Here is a 19,291-nt window from a genome sequence, read left to right as displayed (position 1 = left end):
ATACAAATCTCCTCATAAGAAAGAGTACCAAAAGCTTGCTGTAGCTGTTTATTTTTAAAGCTGATTCTTCTTTTACTTGTTTCTTTTTGTTTCATCCTTCCTTATTTTCTTCTTTTCTGGTTTCGAAGGGGGTCCGGACTCCCCGGACTCCCCCCTTGGCTACGTGCCTGGATGATGGCGCAGCGTTCATCCAGCTTCGTAAACAAGCACAACTGGAAAGCTTCATAAGCGACGGACTTCCGTCAAGAAAACCATAACAATGGTAAGGGATTTGCAATGTGCTGATCACACGTTCCCCAAATTAAAATCACCAGTTGACAGTAGCGGTACTTGAAGTGAAATCATATCGGTACAGAAAAAAAGAAAACTATCACCGTCAGTTACAGGAAGAAAGTATAATACAACTTCGGAAAGTTGTATAAGAAATTTAAATTTTCAGCGTTGTGACTTTCCTCAAGAGCAGTCACTGAATAAGATATTTGTGTTCTCTGTTACAAAAAGCAACCGCATACCAAATTTCGTACCTGCATATTCAACGATTCAGAAAAATTCAGCCTCATGTATATTGAATTCATACAATTGAATAATATATTCTCAGTGTATGGACCAAAAATTCCCTGCACGAAATTTTGAACATTTTGGTGAACAGTAGGGTTGCGTACAAAACGAGACGAGATTCGATATTGCGAGACAGAAGTCTTTCAATAGAAATATAAACACATTTTTGAGAGATCTTTCAGAGTTCACTTCTGAGACAGACTCAAGGGTGTTAACCACGAGGCGAGACGAGAAATAAACTTTTCTCGTCCTGTCTTGAAGAATTCTTTCTCATATTATCTCGTTTCGTAAATTTATGTAAAAATATGTGCCCTGATTTCTCCCTTGATTGTGTCTAGAAGTTATTAGAATCGTTCCGCGTCACGAGAAGGTCACGAAGGATGTGCCAGAGCAAATTTATTATTGGGGTATATTGTATAATGATTTGTGTATCTTTAAACGTTGATAAATACCTTTTATTATGTTTGTACAATTACCTTACCAATTTATAGTGTTTATGAGTCGTGTAACAGTAAGAAAACAGTGTTGAGGTTTAACACTTCAGTGAACCAGTTTTGCCACAAGACTTGATAAATTTACCGTCTTGTCTAGGATTTGAAAATCTACTTCTCGTGTCGTGCTCATCTATACTCAATAGTGGAAAACAAATATGGACAAGGAGAGTGGTCGGAGTTTTAATCTCACTCTTGAGCAAGATATTGTGCAAAAATTAGCATTTACCGTGTTAATTTATGTATACAAATACCTGAAATGACATGAACTAAAAGGCTTGAATTTTCCTTCAACTTTATGACGTCCTTCGTAGGAAGGCCAATTAGACCAGACACATGAATAATAATAATAATAATAATAATAATAATAATAATAATAAATAAATAAATAAATAAATAAATAATTTGTACATTTTTATTAAAATGTGTAATCTATTATTTATATAATTTGTACCTGTTGAGATTTTCAACTTTTTTTGTAGTCTGTGAAGCGGAATTGAGTTTACTCATTTATTTTTGTCCTTTTTGGACTAATATTCAATCTGAGAGAGCCGCAAAGGCATACTTCGAGGGTCACTTGTGGTCCGCGGATCACAGTTTTAAGAAACGCTGTCTTGAACATTTTAAGACTAAAAACATATTTTAAACGGTATACAAATTAAGACTTCGAAATTAATCGAGGTGCAATACACTATTTTGATTAATTTAAAAACAGAAGAGTACTAAAATAAATCACTAAACAGAAATTAAAAGTAAATCCGTGTTACCACGAACAGTTGGTTTCGTCTTCTTTCTCTGCACCATCAATAGTGAAGGTAAATGATAGGTTCGTATTCTTTAAAGTAAAAAATATACAAAATTTTGTATCCTACACATCTAACAATCTGAAAGACATATAAAAAATATAATGATAAAATTCATCCGTATTCCAGGTTTTTCCAGTTGGAATTTCGAATATTCAAGACCATTACCCAACGTCTAGCTAGTATTGCCCGCGAGAGAAAAAGTACATTCGAGTCTCATGGGCAACACTAGTTCACCCAAGTCTTAGGTCTCAAACATTTGTTTTTAGTGTCACGTGATTCATAGTATAGAAAGTATAAATTGATAACGTGACTGTACAAACATAATGAAGAGCATTTCTCAACCTTTAAATATGCGTAAGTTACTACATAATATATTCTAATAATAAGTATGGTTTAAATGCTAAATCCCTTCATGTTCCTCTCAAGGAGAGGAAGAGTTATGATTTCTAAATGAAATTAAGAAAAAAGTCCAGGGTATAAATTGTGTACAAAAACTTACAAAACGAGACGAGATGAGATCTTAGCCTGACTGTCCTATTGACCCAATCAGATCACCAAGGTCAAGCAATGCTTGTAAAAGTAACTAAATATTGCGGAAAACCAAATGGGATGATGCAGGCACGTAGCCAGGATTTCGGAAAGGGGTGGTGGTGTCTGTGATATGAAATACTGTGGTCATCACATCGGGAGCTCGAGCATTTTAAACAATTTTACTGGAATATATATTGGTTGGTTCGTTTAACCAGGATTTCGTAATGAGCGGGGGGAGGGGGAGGCGAGAGAGGAAATACTGAAGACCCAGGACGTCGATCAATCCAAACTACTTTACTTGCAACATATATTGGTTTGTTTGGACAATAAAATGAGGATATATTAGTACGTATTTTAATAGCAAACTATGAAGAAATCTCGAGTAAAAGAATATAAAAAGGCATTGAAAAAGATTTTACAATATCTGCATTCCTTTCTCTGATGAATCAAATGTTAACAGAACTTTCTTTGCACATAACCTTTTTGTTTTCATTACTCTGTCAACTACTGTCCGTTCCAAATGGCAGGTTAAAGGAGCAGTAGAAAACTGTTCCTGAAAAAACATGTTCGATACTGCACAGAAACGGTGACGAAAAATTACCAAAAAAATGTCCACACTGTTACAGAACGGCATTATGGTTTCGAAAGTTTGAAATTTTCCTGACTAGTGGCAGGAAATATGAGAATTCCGTAACTTTTCTAGAAATTTCAAATTCCCTGACTTTTCCAGGATATCCCGCTCATTCGCCACAATGTATTGCAAGTAATACAAATCTCCTCATAAGAAAGAGTACCAAAAGCTTGCTGTAGCTGTTTATTTTTAAAGCTGATTCTTCTTTTACTTGTTTCTTTTTGTTTCATCCTTCCTTATTTTCTTCTTTTCTGGTTTCGAAGGGGGTCCGGACTCCCCGGACTCCCCCCTTGGCTACGTGCCTGGATGATGGCGCAGCGTTCATCCAGCTTCGTAAACAAGCACAACTGGAAAGCTTCATAAGCGACGGACTTCCGTCAAGAAAACCATAACAATGGTAAGGGATTTGCAATGTGCTGATCACACGTTCCCCAAATTAAAATCATCAGTTGACAGTAGCGGTACTTGAAGTGAAATCATATCGGTACAGAAAAAAAGAAAACTATCACCGTCAGTTACAGGAAGAAAGTATAATACAACTTCGGAAAGTTGTATAAGAAATTTAAATTTTCAGCGTTGTGACTTTCCTCAAGAGCAGTCACTGAATAAGATATTTGTGTTCTCTGTTACAAAAAGCAACCGCATACCAAATTTCGTACCTGCATATTCAACGATTCAGAAAAATTCAGCCTCATGTATATTGAATTCATACAATTGAATAATATATTCTCAGTGTATGGACCAAAAATTCCCTGCACGAAGTTTTGAACATTTTGGTGAACAGTAGGGTTGCGTACAAAACGAGACGAGATTCGATATTGCGAGACAGAAGTCTTTCAATAGAAATATAAACACATTTTTGAGAGATCTTTCAGAGTTCACTTCTGAGACAGACTCAAGGGTGTTAACCACGAGGCGACACGAGAAATAAACTTTTCTCGTCCTGTCTTGAAGAATTCTTTCTCATATTATCTCGTTTCGTAAATTTATGTAAAAATATGTGCCCTGATTTCTCCCTTGATTGTGTCTAGAAGTTATTAGAATCGTTCTGCGTCACGAGAAGGTCACGATGGATGTGCCAGAGCAAATTTATTATTGGGGTATATTGTATAATGATTTGTGTATCTTTAAACGTTGATAAATACCTTTTATTATGTTTGTACAATTACCTTACCAATTTATAGTGTTTATGAGTCGTGTAACAGTAAGAAAACAGTGTTGAGGTTTAACACTTCAGTGAACCAGTTTTGCCACAAGACTTGATAAATTTACCGTCTTGTCTAGGATTTGAAAGTCTACTTCTCGTGTCGTGCTCATCTATACTCAATAGTGGAAAACAAATATGGACAAGGAGAGTGGTCGGAGTTTTAATCTCACTCTTGAGCAAGATATTGTGCAAAAATTAGCATTTACCGTGTTAATTTATGTATACAAATACCTGAAATGACATGAACTAAAAGGCTTGAATTTTCCTTCAACTTTATGACGTCCTTCGTAGGAAGGCCAATTAGACCAGACACATGAATAATAATAATAATAATAATAATAATAATAATAATAATAATAATAATAATAATAATAATAATAATAAATAAATAAATAAATAATTTGTACATTTTTATTAAAATGTGTAATCTATTATTTATATAATTTGTACCTGTTGAGATTTTCAACTTTTTTTGTAGTCTGTGAAGCGGAATTGAGTTTACTCATTTATTTTTGTCCTTTTTGGACTAATATTCAATCTGAGAGAGCCGCAAAGGCATACTTCGAGGGTCACTTGTGGTCCGCGGATCACAGTTTTAAGAAACGCTGTCTTGAACATTTTAAGACTAAAAACATATTTTAAACGGTACACAAATTAAGACTTCGAAATTAATCGAGGTGCAATACACTATTTTGATTAATTTAAAAACAGAAGAGTACTAAAATAAATCACTAAACAGAAATTAAAAGTAAATGAAATGTTTCTGTTTAACGTCCTACGATTATGGCTTTCAGGCTAAGGGAGACGATGATTAACGTATGTGAATGATGATGGAAGAATTTGTGGAATGAGAAAGTGGAAGAAAACAGGAGTACTCCGAGAAAACTCACGGATACAATGTTGTCCACCACAAACTTACTTGGCCGGGATCGAACGAGGGACTTTACGCACCAGAGAGATCTCCCACTGAGCCACCGTACGTCTCCTAAACTGGAGTTGAATGAAATTTATAAGGCGCGCTGTTTCAATTATAACTATCCACATCTTCATGAAAATTAATTACTATGACCTTCACATTTCCATTCCACTGTTTTTCTTTAGGCTTTTCATTTCACCTCTTACTATTTCTCCAATGGCATGCAACACACTTGAATAATGATGATGATAATAATTCGTTTTGTGATCGTTACTTCCCGTACCTCGTTCTACCCCTTCCTACTTGCATCATTTTGACAACTGACACTGAAAGTATGCAAATACTTTTTGGATGCGAAAGAGGCGGGCAAGAGGAAAGGAAGGAGAGTGACCGGTTTCTCGAGAAATAATGCATAGGCTGCGTTGCCACATCTGTTCCAGCATTATGCCACTCCAAAATCTAGGCTGAAACGCCCCTTTTGCCGAACCGACAGACAGCCTTCACTAATCCTGGTAAATTTGCGAAACATCTTGCCACGCGACAGTAGGAAACTGTTTGTTTTTGTGGTGTTTCTGGGACAGAAAATTGTCGCCAATTCTCCAGATGTTCGGTTGTGTTGTCGTAATCTGATTCAAGTTCCAGATGTAGAAGAGTGTAGATGCTTTTTTTTTTCTTTCTGGAGAATTTGTGACGTCACAACTCACCGATCACTCTCCCTTTTTCTACTACACACTCACACACATGAAACATTCATCTCTCTACTACCACATATGTAGGCCTATAATCATATGTGAATGTGTTAGTGACTGGGCGATCGGCATATGACGTCTTAGTATAGGGGTGGGATAGGAAGTTACTTTAGACCGAAGCTCAGAAAACTGTGCATAACCCAAAAGAAGGCGTGGGCATCATCTCAAGAGCACGTATTCTCATCTGCAGCTGGAGTGGGAACATTGTGCGTGTGTGTGTTTGTATATGTGTGCGTATGTTTCGTTTCCTTTACAGAGGGGTGTTGTTTGTCTTGTGTTGACATTTCATCGTGCTGTTGTGCGTTTATTGTTGGCGCATCGTAGGTGACTGACTTGACGTGTGTGTTTTAGCAGAAACTTCAAACAATTTCGAGTGACATTTTAACAACTGAGTACGGTAGTGAAATCTATAGACTGTTTATGTATTGGTTTTTACGGACAATCATCATTGAGGAGTAAGGAAAAGCTGACATTCGAAAATGAGTGGTAAGAAATTGCAATACTATTTACATATTTAATAAATTAGTCAATTATTTTCTTTTTTTAAATTAAACCCTTCGTACATTTTTTCCCCTTAAAACTAGAAGTATGCGAATTTTTTCATCATGAAAAAAATAGTGGTTGACAAAACTTTTATACACCGAGGAAATACTGTAGTTCAACTTTAATGTAAAAGCATTCAATTCTGCTAAGTTCATAAACACATAAGTAATATCTTTAGTGTGAAGAAAAGCGAATTGGGATATCGTTTAATGCCACTACGGTTATGACATTGGAGAATATCATATGTATGATGACTCAACGTGCCACATTTCTAAGATATTATTTTCCACCAAGATTGTTACAGTATCAATAACGCTGGCAATAGTGCAACAGTAAATGATGTATTATGTGGAATACCAATCCGGTCGTTTGTTCTGTTTATTATTATTATTATTATTATTATTATTATTATTATTATTATTATTATTATTATTATTGTACTTTAGGTGATAGTATTTTTTTTTTCACAACGTGAAATAAGAACTCCAACATGAATTTATACTTCTACTGCATATTATGTGACAGAGCATATCTTTTTTAATATTTGAATTAGCTGAGTTATTTTCTGATATAGTGGTTCTTGTATTAGGGAAACTGGAAACATTACTATATATGTAGGTTGCAGAAGACGGTGCCCCTAAACTGTTTTATCTGTTTCGAAGACATTTGTCGTAAAAATTATACTCTCGTAAGACAGTAAAGAGATCACGTGATACTTACATTATCCAGGTATGGGGTGTATAACTCAAGTTAAAGTCACTCAAAGTCACCATTATCAATTAACAAGCTAACAAATTAACTGCATTAACGAACTCGGCCAAGATGATCGCCCTAGCTATCTATTGCAAATAAAAGAATTTAAAAATTCGGTTTCGTTCAAGAATTATGTGGAGTAACGGACGTACTAACAGACGGTCGGACGGACTATCTTGTAAGTCCCACTGTGTAATTCTAATAAGAAAATGATTTTGCCAGCTTCTAAATTCACTAAACGTTTTACATTCATGAATTTCTGAGAGGGAGAGTGAAAGGAGAGAATGGAAATAACTTTTCGTCTATTTTGTTGAACTTTATTAACCTTTAAATCCTACCTAGGGTACTAGTGTACTCCAGTTAATTTATATTGTGGTATTTTAATTCAAGTTGGCAGCGCTGATTTGTTTGTCTCCGTGCATTTCCACTTAACTTTTTAATAATTCACTTAATTTTCTAATAATTTAGTGTCTCACTGTTTTTTTTTCATGGGGATGGGGCACTGCAGTACCCCGGGACAGTGTTAATGTAATATCTGGAATGGGTAGAATTTATCGACAAATTAGGGGAAGGGACGAAGAACAGCGAAGTTGCCGAAATGATAGGAAATTTGAAGTCATTTAAGTATCCGTTGATGAGGAAACATGTAACGGTGCTTATAATTTTAAATAGAATTCGTAAATTTTAGAACTGGAAGAATTTGGAATTAGGCAAAAGGATATGGAAGTGATTAATGAAAGTCAATGACCTGGAGGAATTGATGGAATGAAAGTGTGGGAGGAAATGATAATACTCCGAGGAAACCATACCGTTAGATATGATGTTGTCAATCGCAAACTCACATGATGTGGAATAGGACCACGGATCTCTCGAACTAGAGATGAGCCTTCTATCATTGAGGTATCATGCACCCAATAAGTAACTTTTAGAGGTTCAGGTTATGTCAATGATAGCAAAATCGTTCTTTTAATATTTCTGGTCAAAACTTCCTCCTTAATTAAACTCCTAGTGAAAGCTAATTCTACAATATTCATAGAGGTTAAAAAAAAATATATGTCCAAAGATGAGACATATACCAAATAAGCATTTCTCGTATCACCTCGTAAATGTTTCTTGAATTCTCGTCTCATCTCGTCTTGACCCTCGAACAATTCTTCCTCGTCTCGTCTCTATTCTCGAAGAACTCTTCCTCGTCTTATCTTCTCTTGATTCTCGAAGAAACCTTCCTCGTCTCTTCTTGATCCTCAAAGAATACTATTTCCTCTTGTATCGTCACGATCCTCGAAGAATCCTTCCTCGTCTCGTCTCCTCTTGATTCTTGAAGAATCTTGTCTCGTCCTGATTCTCTAAGAATCCTTCCTAGTCTTCTCTTGATTCTCGAAGTATCTTTGTCTCTTCTTGATTCTCGAAGAATGCTTTTCCTCTTGTCTCGTCACGATTCTCGAAGAATCCTTCCTCGTCTCGTCTCTTGATTCTCTAAGAATTTGGTCTCGTCTCGTCTCATCCTGATTCTCGAAGAATCTTGTCTCGTCTCGTCCTGATTCTCTAAGAATCCTCCCTAGTCTCCTCTTGATTCTCGAAGTATCTTTCTTCGTCTGTTCTTGATTCTCGAAGAATCCTTCTTCCTCTTGTCTTGTCTCGATTCTGGAAGAACCCTTCTCGTCTCGTCTCTTCTTGCTTCTCGAAGAATCCTTCGTTTTGTCTCGATTCTCGACCCCTTTTCACGTTTTGTCTCGAAATCTCCTCATTTCGTTTTGTGAATTTATGTACAAAATTTATTCCCTGATTTTGTTTTTAATTTCATCTAAAAGTTATTAGAATCGTTCCATGTCATGAGAAGTCCACGAAGGGTATGATACAACAATATTTAAACGATATTTATTATTGAAGTGAATTGAGTAATGATTTGCATATCTTTAAACGTTGATAAATTGTCTTCACTGTGTTGGTACAATCACTTTATCAGATCCAAAACTTCGGTGAATAGTGTTGTCCATGCGACTCGAGAAATTTCTCGTTTCATCTTCGATTGGCAACACCAATACTAATCGATCTTATTAAGCTGTACAATATGATATGGCCTCACTATGAATCTTTTCTTGTAGATTCCGAAAAGTTTTTTTTTTTTTTTTTTTTTTGTGAACCTAAAAATGGATGTAAATAACAGTGCCACGTATTAAAATGAAACTGATACTGAAGTGTATCTTCATCAAACTGGTTAGTGCGCTGCGTCACTTCGCCATGTCACTAACCGGCGTATCAGGAGCTTTCTAGACCTACCCGTCACGTCTCTCATTCACGTGATTCCTCAGTTTGCCTCACGACGCTGGGTGGACGCCGAGAATTGGAATGCTCGCCGTGGGCGGCACGAAAGCCCAACCCGGGATCCGTGGACGTAAGCCTAGGATCTGACTATTAGAATACCGTGTCCCTTATCAAGGCAAGATAGCAGTACCGTACATAATATGGTTAATCAGATATGAGCCAAAATGATTATAAGTATTCAGACCTTAATTTTTGTTTAATACTATACTAATATTGTGAGAATAAGACGTGTATTAATCGATAGGTCGCATTGAAATGAAAGAAATTACATTCTTCTAGGCGAATTCCCATGCGTCGTTTTTGAGAAAATTGACAACAAACTAATTTTCGTATCGCTGAACTTTACACCGTTCATTGCCATTAGTGAAATTTGTAATTCTTATTCTACTGCAACAGATCGTACTCTTTGTGTAAGCAATGCCACTGTTAAATAGTATTTCATCTTTTTTTTTTTTTTAAGGTTATGTATCACGGTTATACTCCGATGCTAAGGGGGTCGGTGATGATGAATGGATGGTAATGGTGTAAGAACAAAAGTGGGAAGAAACGGGAGAACTCCGAGAACCCCTCCTCCCCCCCACACACAGTGTTTGTCCACTACAAAGCCCACTTGCCAGGAACTGGGATCAAACCAGAATGAGTGGTCTACGATTGAGCCACTGCTGCTTCCTTGCATCATGACACATATACTCCTAACGTGTCACATATTCTCTAACACTGCCGCATACATTACTTGTAACTTATTGTATGGAAGCGGATTATCTATTTTACACGGCAGAAACTTCTCAAATGCAAGTGAATTGAAAATAATATACGCCTGGAACCAGGCTTTGTTCAAGGAGGACTATTCACGCCGGTGTCATTTCATCCATTATAAATTTGAAGCTCAGTGGGAAGATTTATAAGCTCTGTATCTGTCTTTAGGTCCCCGCCTACTGTATATACATACATAAGATCTCCTAGTAGGAGCAAAAATGTGTAAAACATCATTTTCTTTTCTTATAGCCACGCAAATTATATTGTAAATAATAACAATAATTAGTTTTTCTAGGCCGCAATGAGCCCGCAGTCTATAGGTATTTTATATGCTGCATTCTATAAATGTTTATTTATTTCGTTAATTATTTGAGACGTCTTTTGGCATTTTATTTTCAAAATCTTTATTTTCTTTGAAAGATCCGTGACATTTTGCACCTTAAACAATTTTAATTTGACCCCCATAATGCTTCAACTTCATTTTTCGCGATTTCTGCAACTAGATCTATTTATCTGATTTTGGACTTATTTACTGTTCGGGATTTTGCAAATGGGCAACAATTGAAATACTATCTGATAATTATCTATCTTATGCCACTAAGCATAAGATAGATAATTCCCAAAGTTCCCAAAGTACCCAAAGTATCCCTCATTATAACTGGAACCTTTCTCGTATAAGCTTATGCTTCTTTGCTTAATTTGTGCCTTTCATCATAATGTTTATGTCTTGTTTTCGTTATCACTGATAAGACGTCGTAATTCATTATAGCATATTTTATATGTTAAATCGAAGCCAACTGCTCTTAAAGCTGTGACTGTAGCATCGTAAACTTTCCATCATTACGATAAAGTGAATTTTTATTAAAGGAATGAAATCTGTCGACGTGGTTCGTCTTTGGTTCTGTCTCCGTGTTACTGTTTTCCACAAATTCAGCTAGGAATTGAAAGCTGAATGCACTACCTCTCAGCAGTTGTTTTTAATTTCAGTATGTTATTTTGTTGCTGGCAGCACGTTATCTACAACAACTTCAAAAGATAACGCATGTAAATCCATAAAAGGACATTAAAATCCACTATAAAGTTATACAATCTTCTTATGTATTGATATTGTGTAGGACGGTTTTTGGGGTCAAGTTAGACTTGATTTTTTTTTACGTAAACTATGACGCAGCGGAATGCATAATAATTCATCCCACAGCCTCTTCTGTCGAAGGTCGTACGCGTAGAGGCCAGTCTCAGCAGATTTATTTGGCTGAAGAGATGCGTTTTGTCATTAGTATGCGAGAACACTGTCGCAGATAATTATGCATTCACAAGTATTTCCACTTCCGTTGAACATTTAAGAAGTAAATATATGGGTCTTTATTTGGTATATAGTCACTGATAGATAAAATTACAAGGTCACAATTAAAGCTGAAGGCGTGTGCAGAAGAAAACTTTTGCTTCCAACAAATGTGGCATTGTCGGAAGAATAATGAACTTTAAATGAAAGGTATACCAGTAGCCAGGAAGGGGATAATGCTGGCAGTGCCCCACTAAATTATTTTTTTATCCCATTTTAAACAGAATGTTGGAGAAAATTTTTAAATTAATTGAAAATCAGATTCAAAATTTTTGTCATTTTTATTACCAAATTAAATTCTATTTAGCACATTTTACTTATTTCTGCATAAAATGATATACACCAAATATATCCCATTGGTTTTTACCATAGAAGTGCTTGCATTGAGGTCTACAACGTTAACTGCGAACATAAATAAAGTGTAGAGTTGCATTAATTTTGGGAGGTGGTGTGTTGGGTGAAAGCGGTGTGAGTTGCAGCCTTTTATTATGTATTGATATCAATTAAAGCTTGTGCAATGGGCCTATAATAATATTCAGATTTATAAAAGAAATAATACTTCAATTTTATTGATTAATAAGAAGCAGAATACTTCGCGAAGCAAGTGTATTAATTCCAAAGAAGGAAACAAAAGCAAGCTTTACAGTGTTATTATACATTTGTAATATTATTTTCTTGTAAATTTTTCCTAAGTGCTTTGCGTGTAGTATTTTTGTATTATTGCTTCCTGTTTCACGTATCTAGGCTACTTAGGGCCTGAGATTTACGAACATTTGAAAGTAACTATATGGAATCTTAGTTTTTCTTTCTTTAAAAAATCAGCCCAGTATAGACTGTCTTATCATGCAGAATGGGCTTAGTAATCAAAAGTAAAAGAAAACATTTTCAATGTTCCAAAATATGTTCAGTCTCAATTCAGGTATATCATGATAGTCAGCTTTATCTTCTTCCTGTTAGGCATGAAGTTAAAAGAAATTTCATGTTTATTTTCTGTTCAGGTGAAACATGCTTTACGGGGTATCACTGCTAACTAGACATAACTCAACCCATCGGGGGTATTTTAGTAAATGTAGGGCATTCAGAGTACAAGGGAATCAAGTCCAATACCAAAGTTGTGTGGAAAGGAGAGACAAAGTTTGTACGTTACGCTAAAGTATATGGAGACAATTACCATTGTGTTCTTACTTTATATGAGCTATTTACAATATCTGGACACGAAACTCTTAAGGTGTAAAAATAGCTTCAGGCAGAGATTTTAAAAATGAAATATATCCAAAATGACTAAAAGCTTCATTCCCTTGTGTACTGACTGAACGTACCATTTGTGTACATACGTACTGCCTGATCAAGAATGTTGTTAATACCAAGCGATTATGGAGTTTTTTAAAGAGATCTAATACTTTTCTTGGAGTTTTTAGATGTATAAATTCCTAAAGTGAAATATTTTCCATTACGCATGTTTGCTAATACTATTTTTTTTTTTTTTTTTTTTTTTAATAATTTCGCGCTTATAAGTTTTAGTTTCTAGAAATTCTCTCTCTCTCATATTCATATATATATAATCACAAGCTTCAAAATCGATGTAACCTAGAAATGGGATTTTAGAAATATAAAATAACAAAGGTTTCACTGTGACATTTTTGCAGTGAAGAGCTAGTTGCGGTTTTACCCCATAATCTGGTGACATTGTCATTCGATTCTTCATTAGGGTTTCCCACGAGACGAGACATGACGAAATACGGGACGAGACATAGTTTTTCCAATAGAAAATATAACTTCTGGAGATGAGACATTCTAAACTCTTGTCTGTGGATAACCCTATTCTTGATGCCAGTTATTCTTACTAAGGTTTCCGTCATTTTATGTAATCACATTGAATTCAATATGAAAATAATATCTTCAGAAAATGAGTGAACACAGTTACTTGTCAAATGGCAATCAAACTTTTGCTACTTAGCACAGCTGTGCGCTCTGAGGCTTTAAAGCGATGTTCTTATAACGTATTTGTCGTGGGTTCGAGTCTTCAGTGATGAATCAGGAAACGCGTGATACATGCAATTTCAACAAAACTTAATAATAAGAGACAAAAGTTATGAGAGTTCCACTTTCAGTATGTACGGTGTTTGATTCGCTTTCTGATCATGTCATCTTCTAGCGAACATCATATTTGTCCATGTTTCATTTCATTCCATCAAAGCCATCACTACTAAACACTTGCTTTTATGATAATATCCGTATCATTTAGCCGGCGAGGTATAAAGCAGGACGTATTACTTCCACTTTTGCTTCACCCACAGATACAAAGAATTGAAGTCAAATTTGTCATGAAAATCCCTGAAGTGTATGTTTTTAGTCAAGCAAAAAATCTTTAAAAATGAAATCTTTACGTTCCCTGGTTATGCCAGCTAGGTTAAAGGAGACGGTGATGATGAGAAATGAATGCAAATGGTGGAATGAAGAAAGTGGGAGCAAACGGGAGAGCCCCGAGAAAATCCATGCACACGGTGTTTGTCCATCACAAAGCTCATTTGGCACGAGCTGGGATCAAACCCGGGATCGAGCTGGGAAGGACCCATGCACCAGACGTGGACGCTCTACCACTGAGCCACTGCGGCCCACACACAGATACAAAGAGTTGAAGCCAGATTTTCCATGAAAATCCTTCAAGTATATGTGTTTAGTCTCGTAAATCGTAAGATTTTTACATTAGATTAAAAAAAAAAAAACTTTTAGTTGCACATTATCCACAACTTAAACAGGGAATGAAAACACGTTAAGAAATATATAAACAATAACAACCAAATCATTTTTAAGGTCTAGATCATATTATAAACTAGGCTAAATATCTCATTGACTGTAATAATAATAATAATAATAATAATAATAATAATAATAATAATAATAATAATAATAATAATATAGTAATAATAATAATAATAATAATAATAATAATAATAATAATAATAATAATAATAATAATAATAATAATAATAATAATAATAATGTAATTTACATATTCATAATATATAACCTCCTCCCCAGAAAATAAGAATCTTCATTTTGTTCAACGACTTTAAATTCAGTCTCGTTACTTTTCAGTACATTCTGTATTTTTAGACCAAAATCAGTGAAGCAAGTCTTTCTCAATAAACATTGGACCGGAAGTGACTACGTAAAAACTATCTTTCACCTTGAGAAGTAGCTACGCCTTATCTAAAAATAAAGTCGAGTGTATACAAGTGATAAGGAAACAAACCAAGAGTCGAAAAAAGTTAGAAATGAGAAAATAAACTTTGTTTTTTCGTATGTTTCTCTTTTTAGGTATATTGAATGGTCGCTTTCTCTCGTCTACAGCAAGGATATTAGGTGTACTGTATACGTATAACAGACGGTTGCTACAAATCTTATTTCATGGATATTTAATTTCCTTAACCTTCAACTTCCTTTTTGTTGATAGCCATGACTTGGCCTTGACTGTGTTTCAAATCCATTTCTCCGTCAAAATTGCATTCTATTATACATATATATTATACAAGAAACCTTCATTGAGTGAAACATGTTTTCTTTGTCATAATCCCAAAATCCTTTTAAAACTCTCAACTGGCTCGCCAGAAATCAAGTATTTATTCTATGCAGAAGTATGACTTCCATCTGAAAATTCTGACTTCTGGGAAATAGCCTTCTATATAGGCAACCCACGCGACCCCGCTATTTTGAATGGTCACATACAACTCAGGATATACACCCGTTCATCAAAGTTGTCATTTTTAACTGGATGCTCTGTGACGTCACAGTATACCACTCTTCTAAATAAAGCACATGGAGAGAGGAAGAAAACGTGGGCAGAAAACTTGGCCTTGAGAATGAACAGTGATGACAGGTAAATAAGAAAATCGGTACTGTAGTCGATGATTTTGCAGGCATAGTCCTCGTGGACCCATGACTACTATACGCTGGCAACAATTGTTTATTGAATCTTCGTACCTCAATCTATCCCCTCATTGCTCTGACTGATCTAAGCAATTGCTCTAATTATCCTTAAGTCTACCTTCCAGTTCAGCGATGTAGATCCCGTGTTTACAAAATTACAGAAAGAATCTCGATGTATTTTCTAAAAGCTTCGTCTGTGGGTTTTCTCGGAATAATTCCGTTTCCTCCCACATTTTCATTTAACCCATTCTTCCATTATTATTCACCTGCCTGATTACATTCTCCCTTAGTTTAAAGGGCATAATCATACGAGGTAAACTGAAAAATTTCATTTCAGTTTTCTAAAAGCGTGGCAGTAATGTAACGGGATGTATAATCTGTATTAAAAAAAAAAAAAAGAAAACTTAAAATTATCAAATATTAGACTGGTTCGAATGAAATGTACGTCTTGATATCTAATGGGGAAAATCATCTTAACAACACAACACAGGGATGAAATAAGGTCACCCATCTAACATCACAAATTCAATATACGTCCAGCAAACAGGCTGTGGCACCGAGACAATCAGGAAGTAGTGTGTTGTTGAGCAGGATCGTGTAAAAGCGTTGCCATGGAGAACGCATAATTGCGAGTGACTTTTCTTTACGACTTCAAACTGAGATATTCTGTACACCAAGCCGCATTAACAGTGCATTTGGGACAGGAGTGTCGAATGAATGCATCATTCGGCGTTAAATTTTGTTCTGGTGCAGTATTGCAAAATGAGCTCCATTTACAGCGACTAACATCATGTTTGGATGAGGTTGTTAGGAACAACGTTGAAGCAAACACGTATGAAAGTGTTCGTTCCATTGCAAACGGGTGAAAAGCACACCACTTCGGCACTGTCGTTTGGGGACTCCATGGAATTGGTAAGGTGAAAAGGTTGAACTCAAGGGTGCCAAGGATCACCGTCTGGAAATATACAGCTAGCTCTCTGACTGTAAATAACCGGAAAGCTTTCACGTATGGCAAGATAGCCCCCCCACTTTAGAAAATTGAAACAATGACTAGGTCATTCGTTTGTACTACGTTTGTACCATTTGTACCGAAAATATTTTCGTTTGTACCATTTTCCTTATAGGGGTACCTGAGACGCCAACTGGGGGGCTATCTTGGCGCCAAGATAGCCCCCCCGTATCACAGCACAAAAAATTGGAATACAACATTCGAAAGCAAATCGTTTGTACCGTTTGTACCGAAAAGAGTTTTGTTTGTACCCTGATAGTTTTCGAGAAACAGGGGATGACATTTGGGGGGGCTATCTTGGCGCCAAGATAGCCCCCCCGTATCACAGCATAAAAATTTGAAATACACCATTCGAAAGCAAATCGTTTGTACCGTTTGTACCGAAAAGAGTTTTGTTTGTACCCTGATAGTTTTCGAGAAACAGGGGATGACATTTGGAGGGGCTATCTTGGCGCCAAGATAGCCCCCCCCCCCGTATCACAGCACAAAAAATTGGAATACAACATTCGAAAGCAAATCGTTTGTACCGTTTGTACCGAAAAGAGTTTTGTTTGTACCCTGATAGTTTTCGAGAAACAGGGGATGACATTTGGGGGGGGCTATCTTGGCGCCAAGATAGCCCCCCCGTATCACAGCACAAAAAATTGGAATACACCATTCGAAAGCAAATCGTTTGTACCGTTTGTACCGAAAAAAGTTTTGTTTCTACCCTGATAGTTTTCGAAAAAGAGGGGATGATATTTGGGGCGGGGGGCTATCTTGGCGCTAAGATAGCCCCCCCGTATCACAGCACAAAAAATTGGAATACACCATTCGAAAGCAAATCGTTTGTACCGTTTGTACCGAAAAAAGTTTTGTTTGTACCCTGATAGTTTTCGAGAAAGAGGGGATGATATTTGGGGCGGGGGACTATCTTGGCGACAAGATAGCCCCCCGTATCACAGCACAAAAAATTGGAATACACCATTCGAAAGCAAATCGTTTGTACCGTTTGTACCGAAAAAAGTTTTGTTTGTACCCTGATAGTTTTCGAAAAAGAGGGGATGATATTTGGGGCGGGGGGCTATCTTGGCGCCAAGATAGCCCCCCCGTATCACAGCACAAAAAATTGGAATACACCATTCGAAAGCAAATCGTTTGTACCGTTTGTACCGAAAAAAGTTTTGTTTGTACCCTGATAGTTTTCGAGAAAGAGGGGATGATATTTGGGCGGGGGGCTATCTTGGCGCTAAGATAGCCCCCCCCCGTATCACAGCACAAAAAATTGGAATACAACATTCGAAAGCAAATCGTTTGTACCGTTTGTACCGAAAAGAGTTTTGTTTGTACCCTGATAGTTTTCGAGAAACAGGGGATGACATTTGGGGGGGCTATCTTGGCGCCAAGATAGCCCCCCCGTATCACAGCATAAAAATTTGAAATACACCATTCGAAAGCAAATCGTTTGTACCGTTTGTACCGAAAAGAGTTTTGTTTGTACCCTGATAGTTTTCGAGAAACAGGGGATGACATTTGGAGGGGCTATCTTGGCGCCAAGATAGCCCCCCCCCCGTATCACAGCACAAAAAATTGGAATACAACATTCGAAAGCAAATCGTTTGTACCGTTTGTACCGAAAAGAGTTTTGTTTGTACCCTGATAGTTTTCGAGAAACAGGGGATGATATTTGGGGGGGGGCTATCTTGGCGCCAAGATAGCCCCCCCGTATCACAGCACAAAAAATTGGAATACACCATTCGAAAGCAAATCGTTTGTACCGTTTGTACCGAAAAAAGTTTTGTTTCTACCCTGATAGTTTTCGAAAAAGAGGGGATGATATTTGGGGCGGGGGGCTATCTTGGCGCTAAGATAGCCCCCCCGTATCACAGCACAAAAAATTGGAATACACCATTCGAAAGCAAATCGTTTGTACCGTTTGTACCGAAAAAAGTTTTGTTTGTACCCTGATAGTTTTCGAGAAAGAGGGGATGATATTTGGGGCGGGGGACTATCTTGGCGACAAGATAGCCCCCCGTATCACAGAACAAAAAATTGGAATACACCATTCGAAAGCAAATCGTTTGTACCGTTTGTACCGAAAAAAGTTTTGTTTGTACCCTGATAGTTTTCGAAAAAGAGGGGATGATATTTGGGGCGGGGGGCTATCTTGGCGCCAAGATAGCCCCCCCGTATCACAGCACAAAAAATTGGAATACACCATTCGAAAGCAAATCGTTTGTACCGTTTGTACCGAAAAAAGTTTTGTTTGTACCCTGATAGTTTTCGAGAAAGAGGGGATGATATTTGGGGCGGGGGGCTATCTTGGCGCTAAGATAGCCCCCCCCGTATCACAGCACAAAAAATTGGAATACACCATTCGAAAGCAAATCGTTTGTACCGTTTGTACCGAAAAAAGTTTTGTTTGTACCCTGATAGTTTTCGAGAAAGAGGGGATGATATTTGGGGCGGGGGACTATCTTGGCGACAAGATAGCCCCCCGTATCACAGCACAAAAAATTGGAATACACCATTCGAAAGCAAATCGTTTGTACCGTTTGTACCGAAAAAAGTTTTGTTTGTACCCTGATAGTTTTCGAAAAAGAGGGGATGATATTTGGGGCGGGGGGCTATCTTGGCGCCAAGATAGCCCCCCCGTATCACAGCACAAAAAATTGGAATACACCATTCGAAAGCAAATCGTTTGTACCGTTTGTACCGAAAAAAGTTTTGTTTGTACCCTGATAGTTTTCGAGAAAGAGGGGATG

General features: G+C 36.8%; 1 protein-coding gene across 3 annotated transcripts in view; it reads left to right on the top strand.

Moving 5' to 3' along the window:
* Pax (paxillin) overlaps positions 1-19,291 on the top strand; it is a 327,249-nt gene that overhangs the window by 149,809 nt on the left and 158,149 nt on the right. Inside the window, exon 1 of one of the 3 annotated variants that reach the window (XM_081771296.1) lies at positions 6,015-6,375. The exons of the other annotated variants lie outside the window; for them this stretch is intronic. Coding sequence (XP_081627422.1) covers positions 6,369-6,375 — 7 coding nt within the window. The 5' untranslated portion in view covers positions 6,015-6,368. Of the gene's footprint in view, positions 1-6,014; positions 6,376-19,291 lie in introns of those variants that run through there. 3 annotated transcript variants of the gene reach the window in all.

Source organism: Thermobia domestica, chromosome 9 (assembly GCF_964235325.1).
Source record: "Thermobia domestica chromosome 9, izTheDome1.hap1.1, whole genome shotgun sequence".
Classification (NCBI taxonomy): Eukaryota; Metazoa; Arthropoda; class Insecta; order Zygentoma; family Lepismatidae; genus Thermobia; species Thermobia domestica.
The sequence above is the reverse complement of the archived record's forward strand: the minus strand, read 5'-3'. Positions and strand labels throughout refer to the sequence as shown.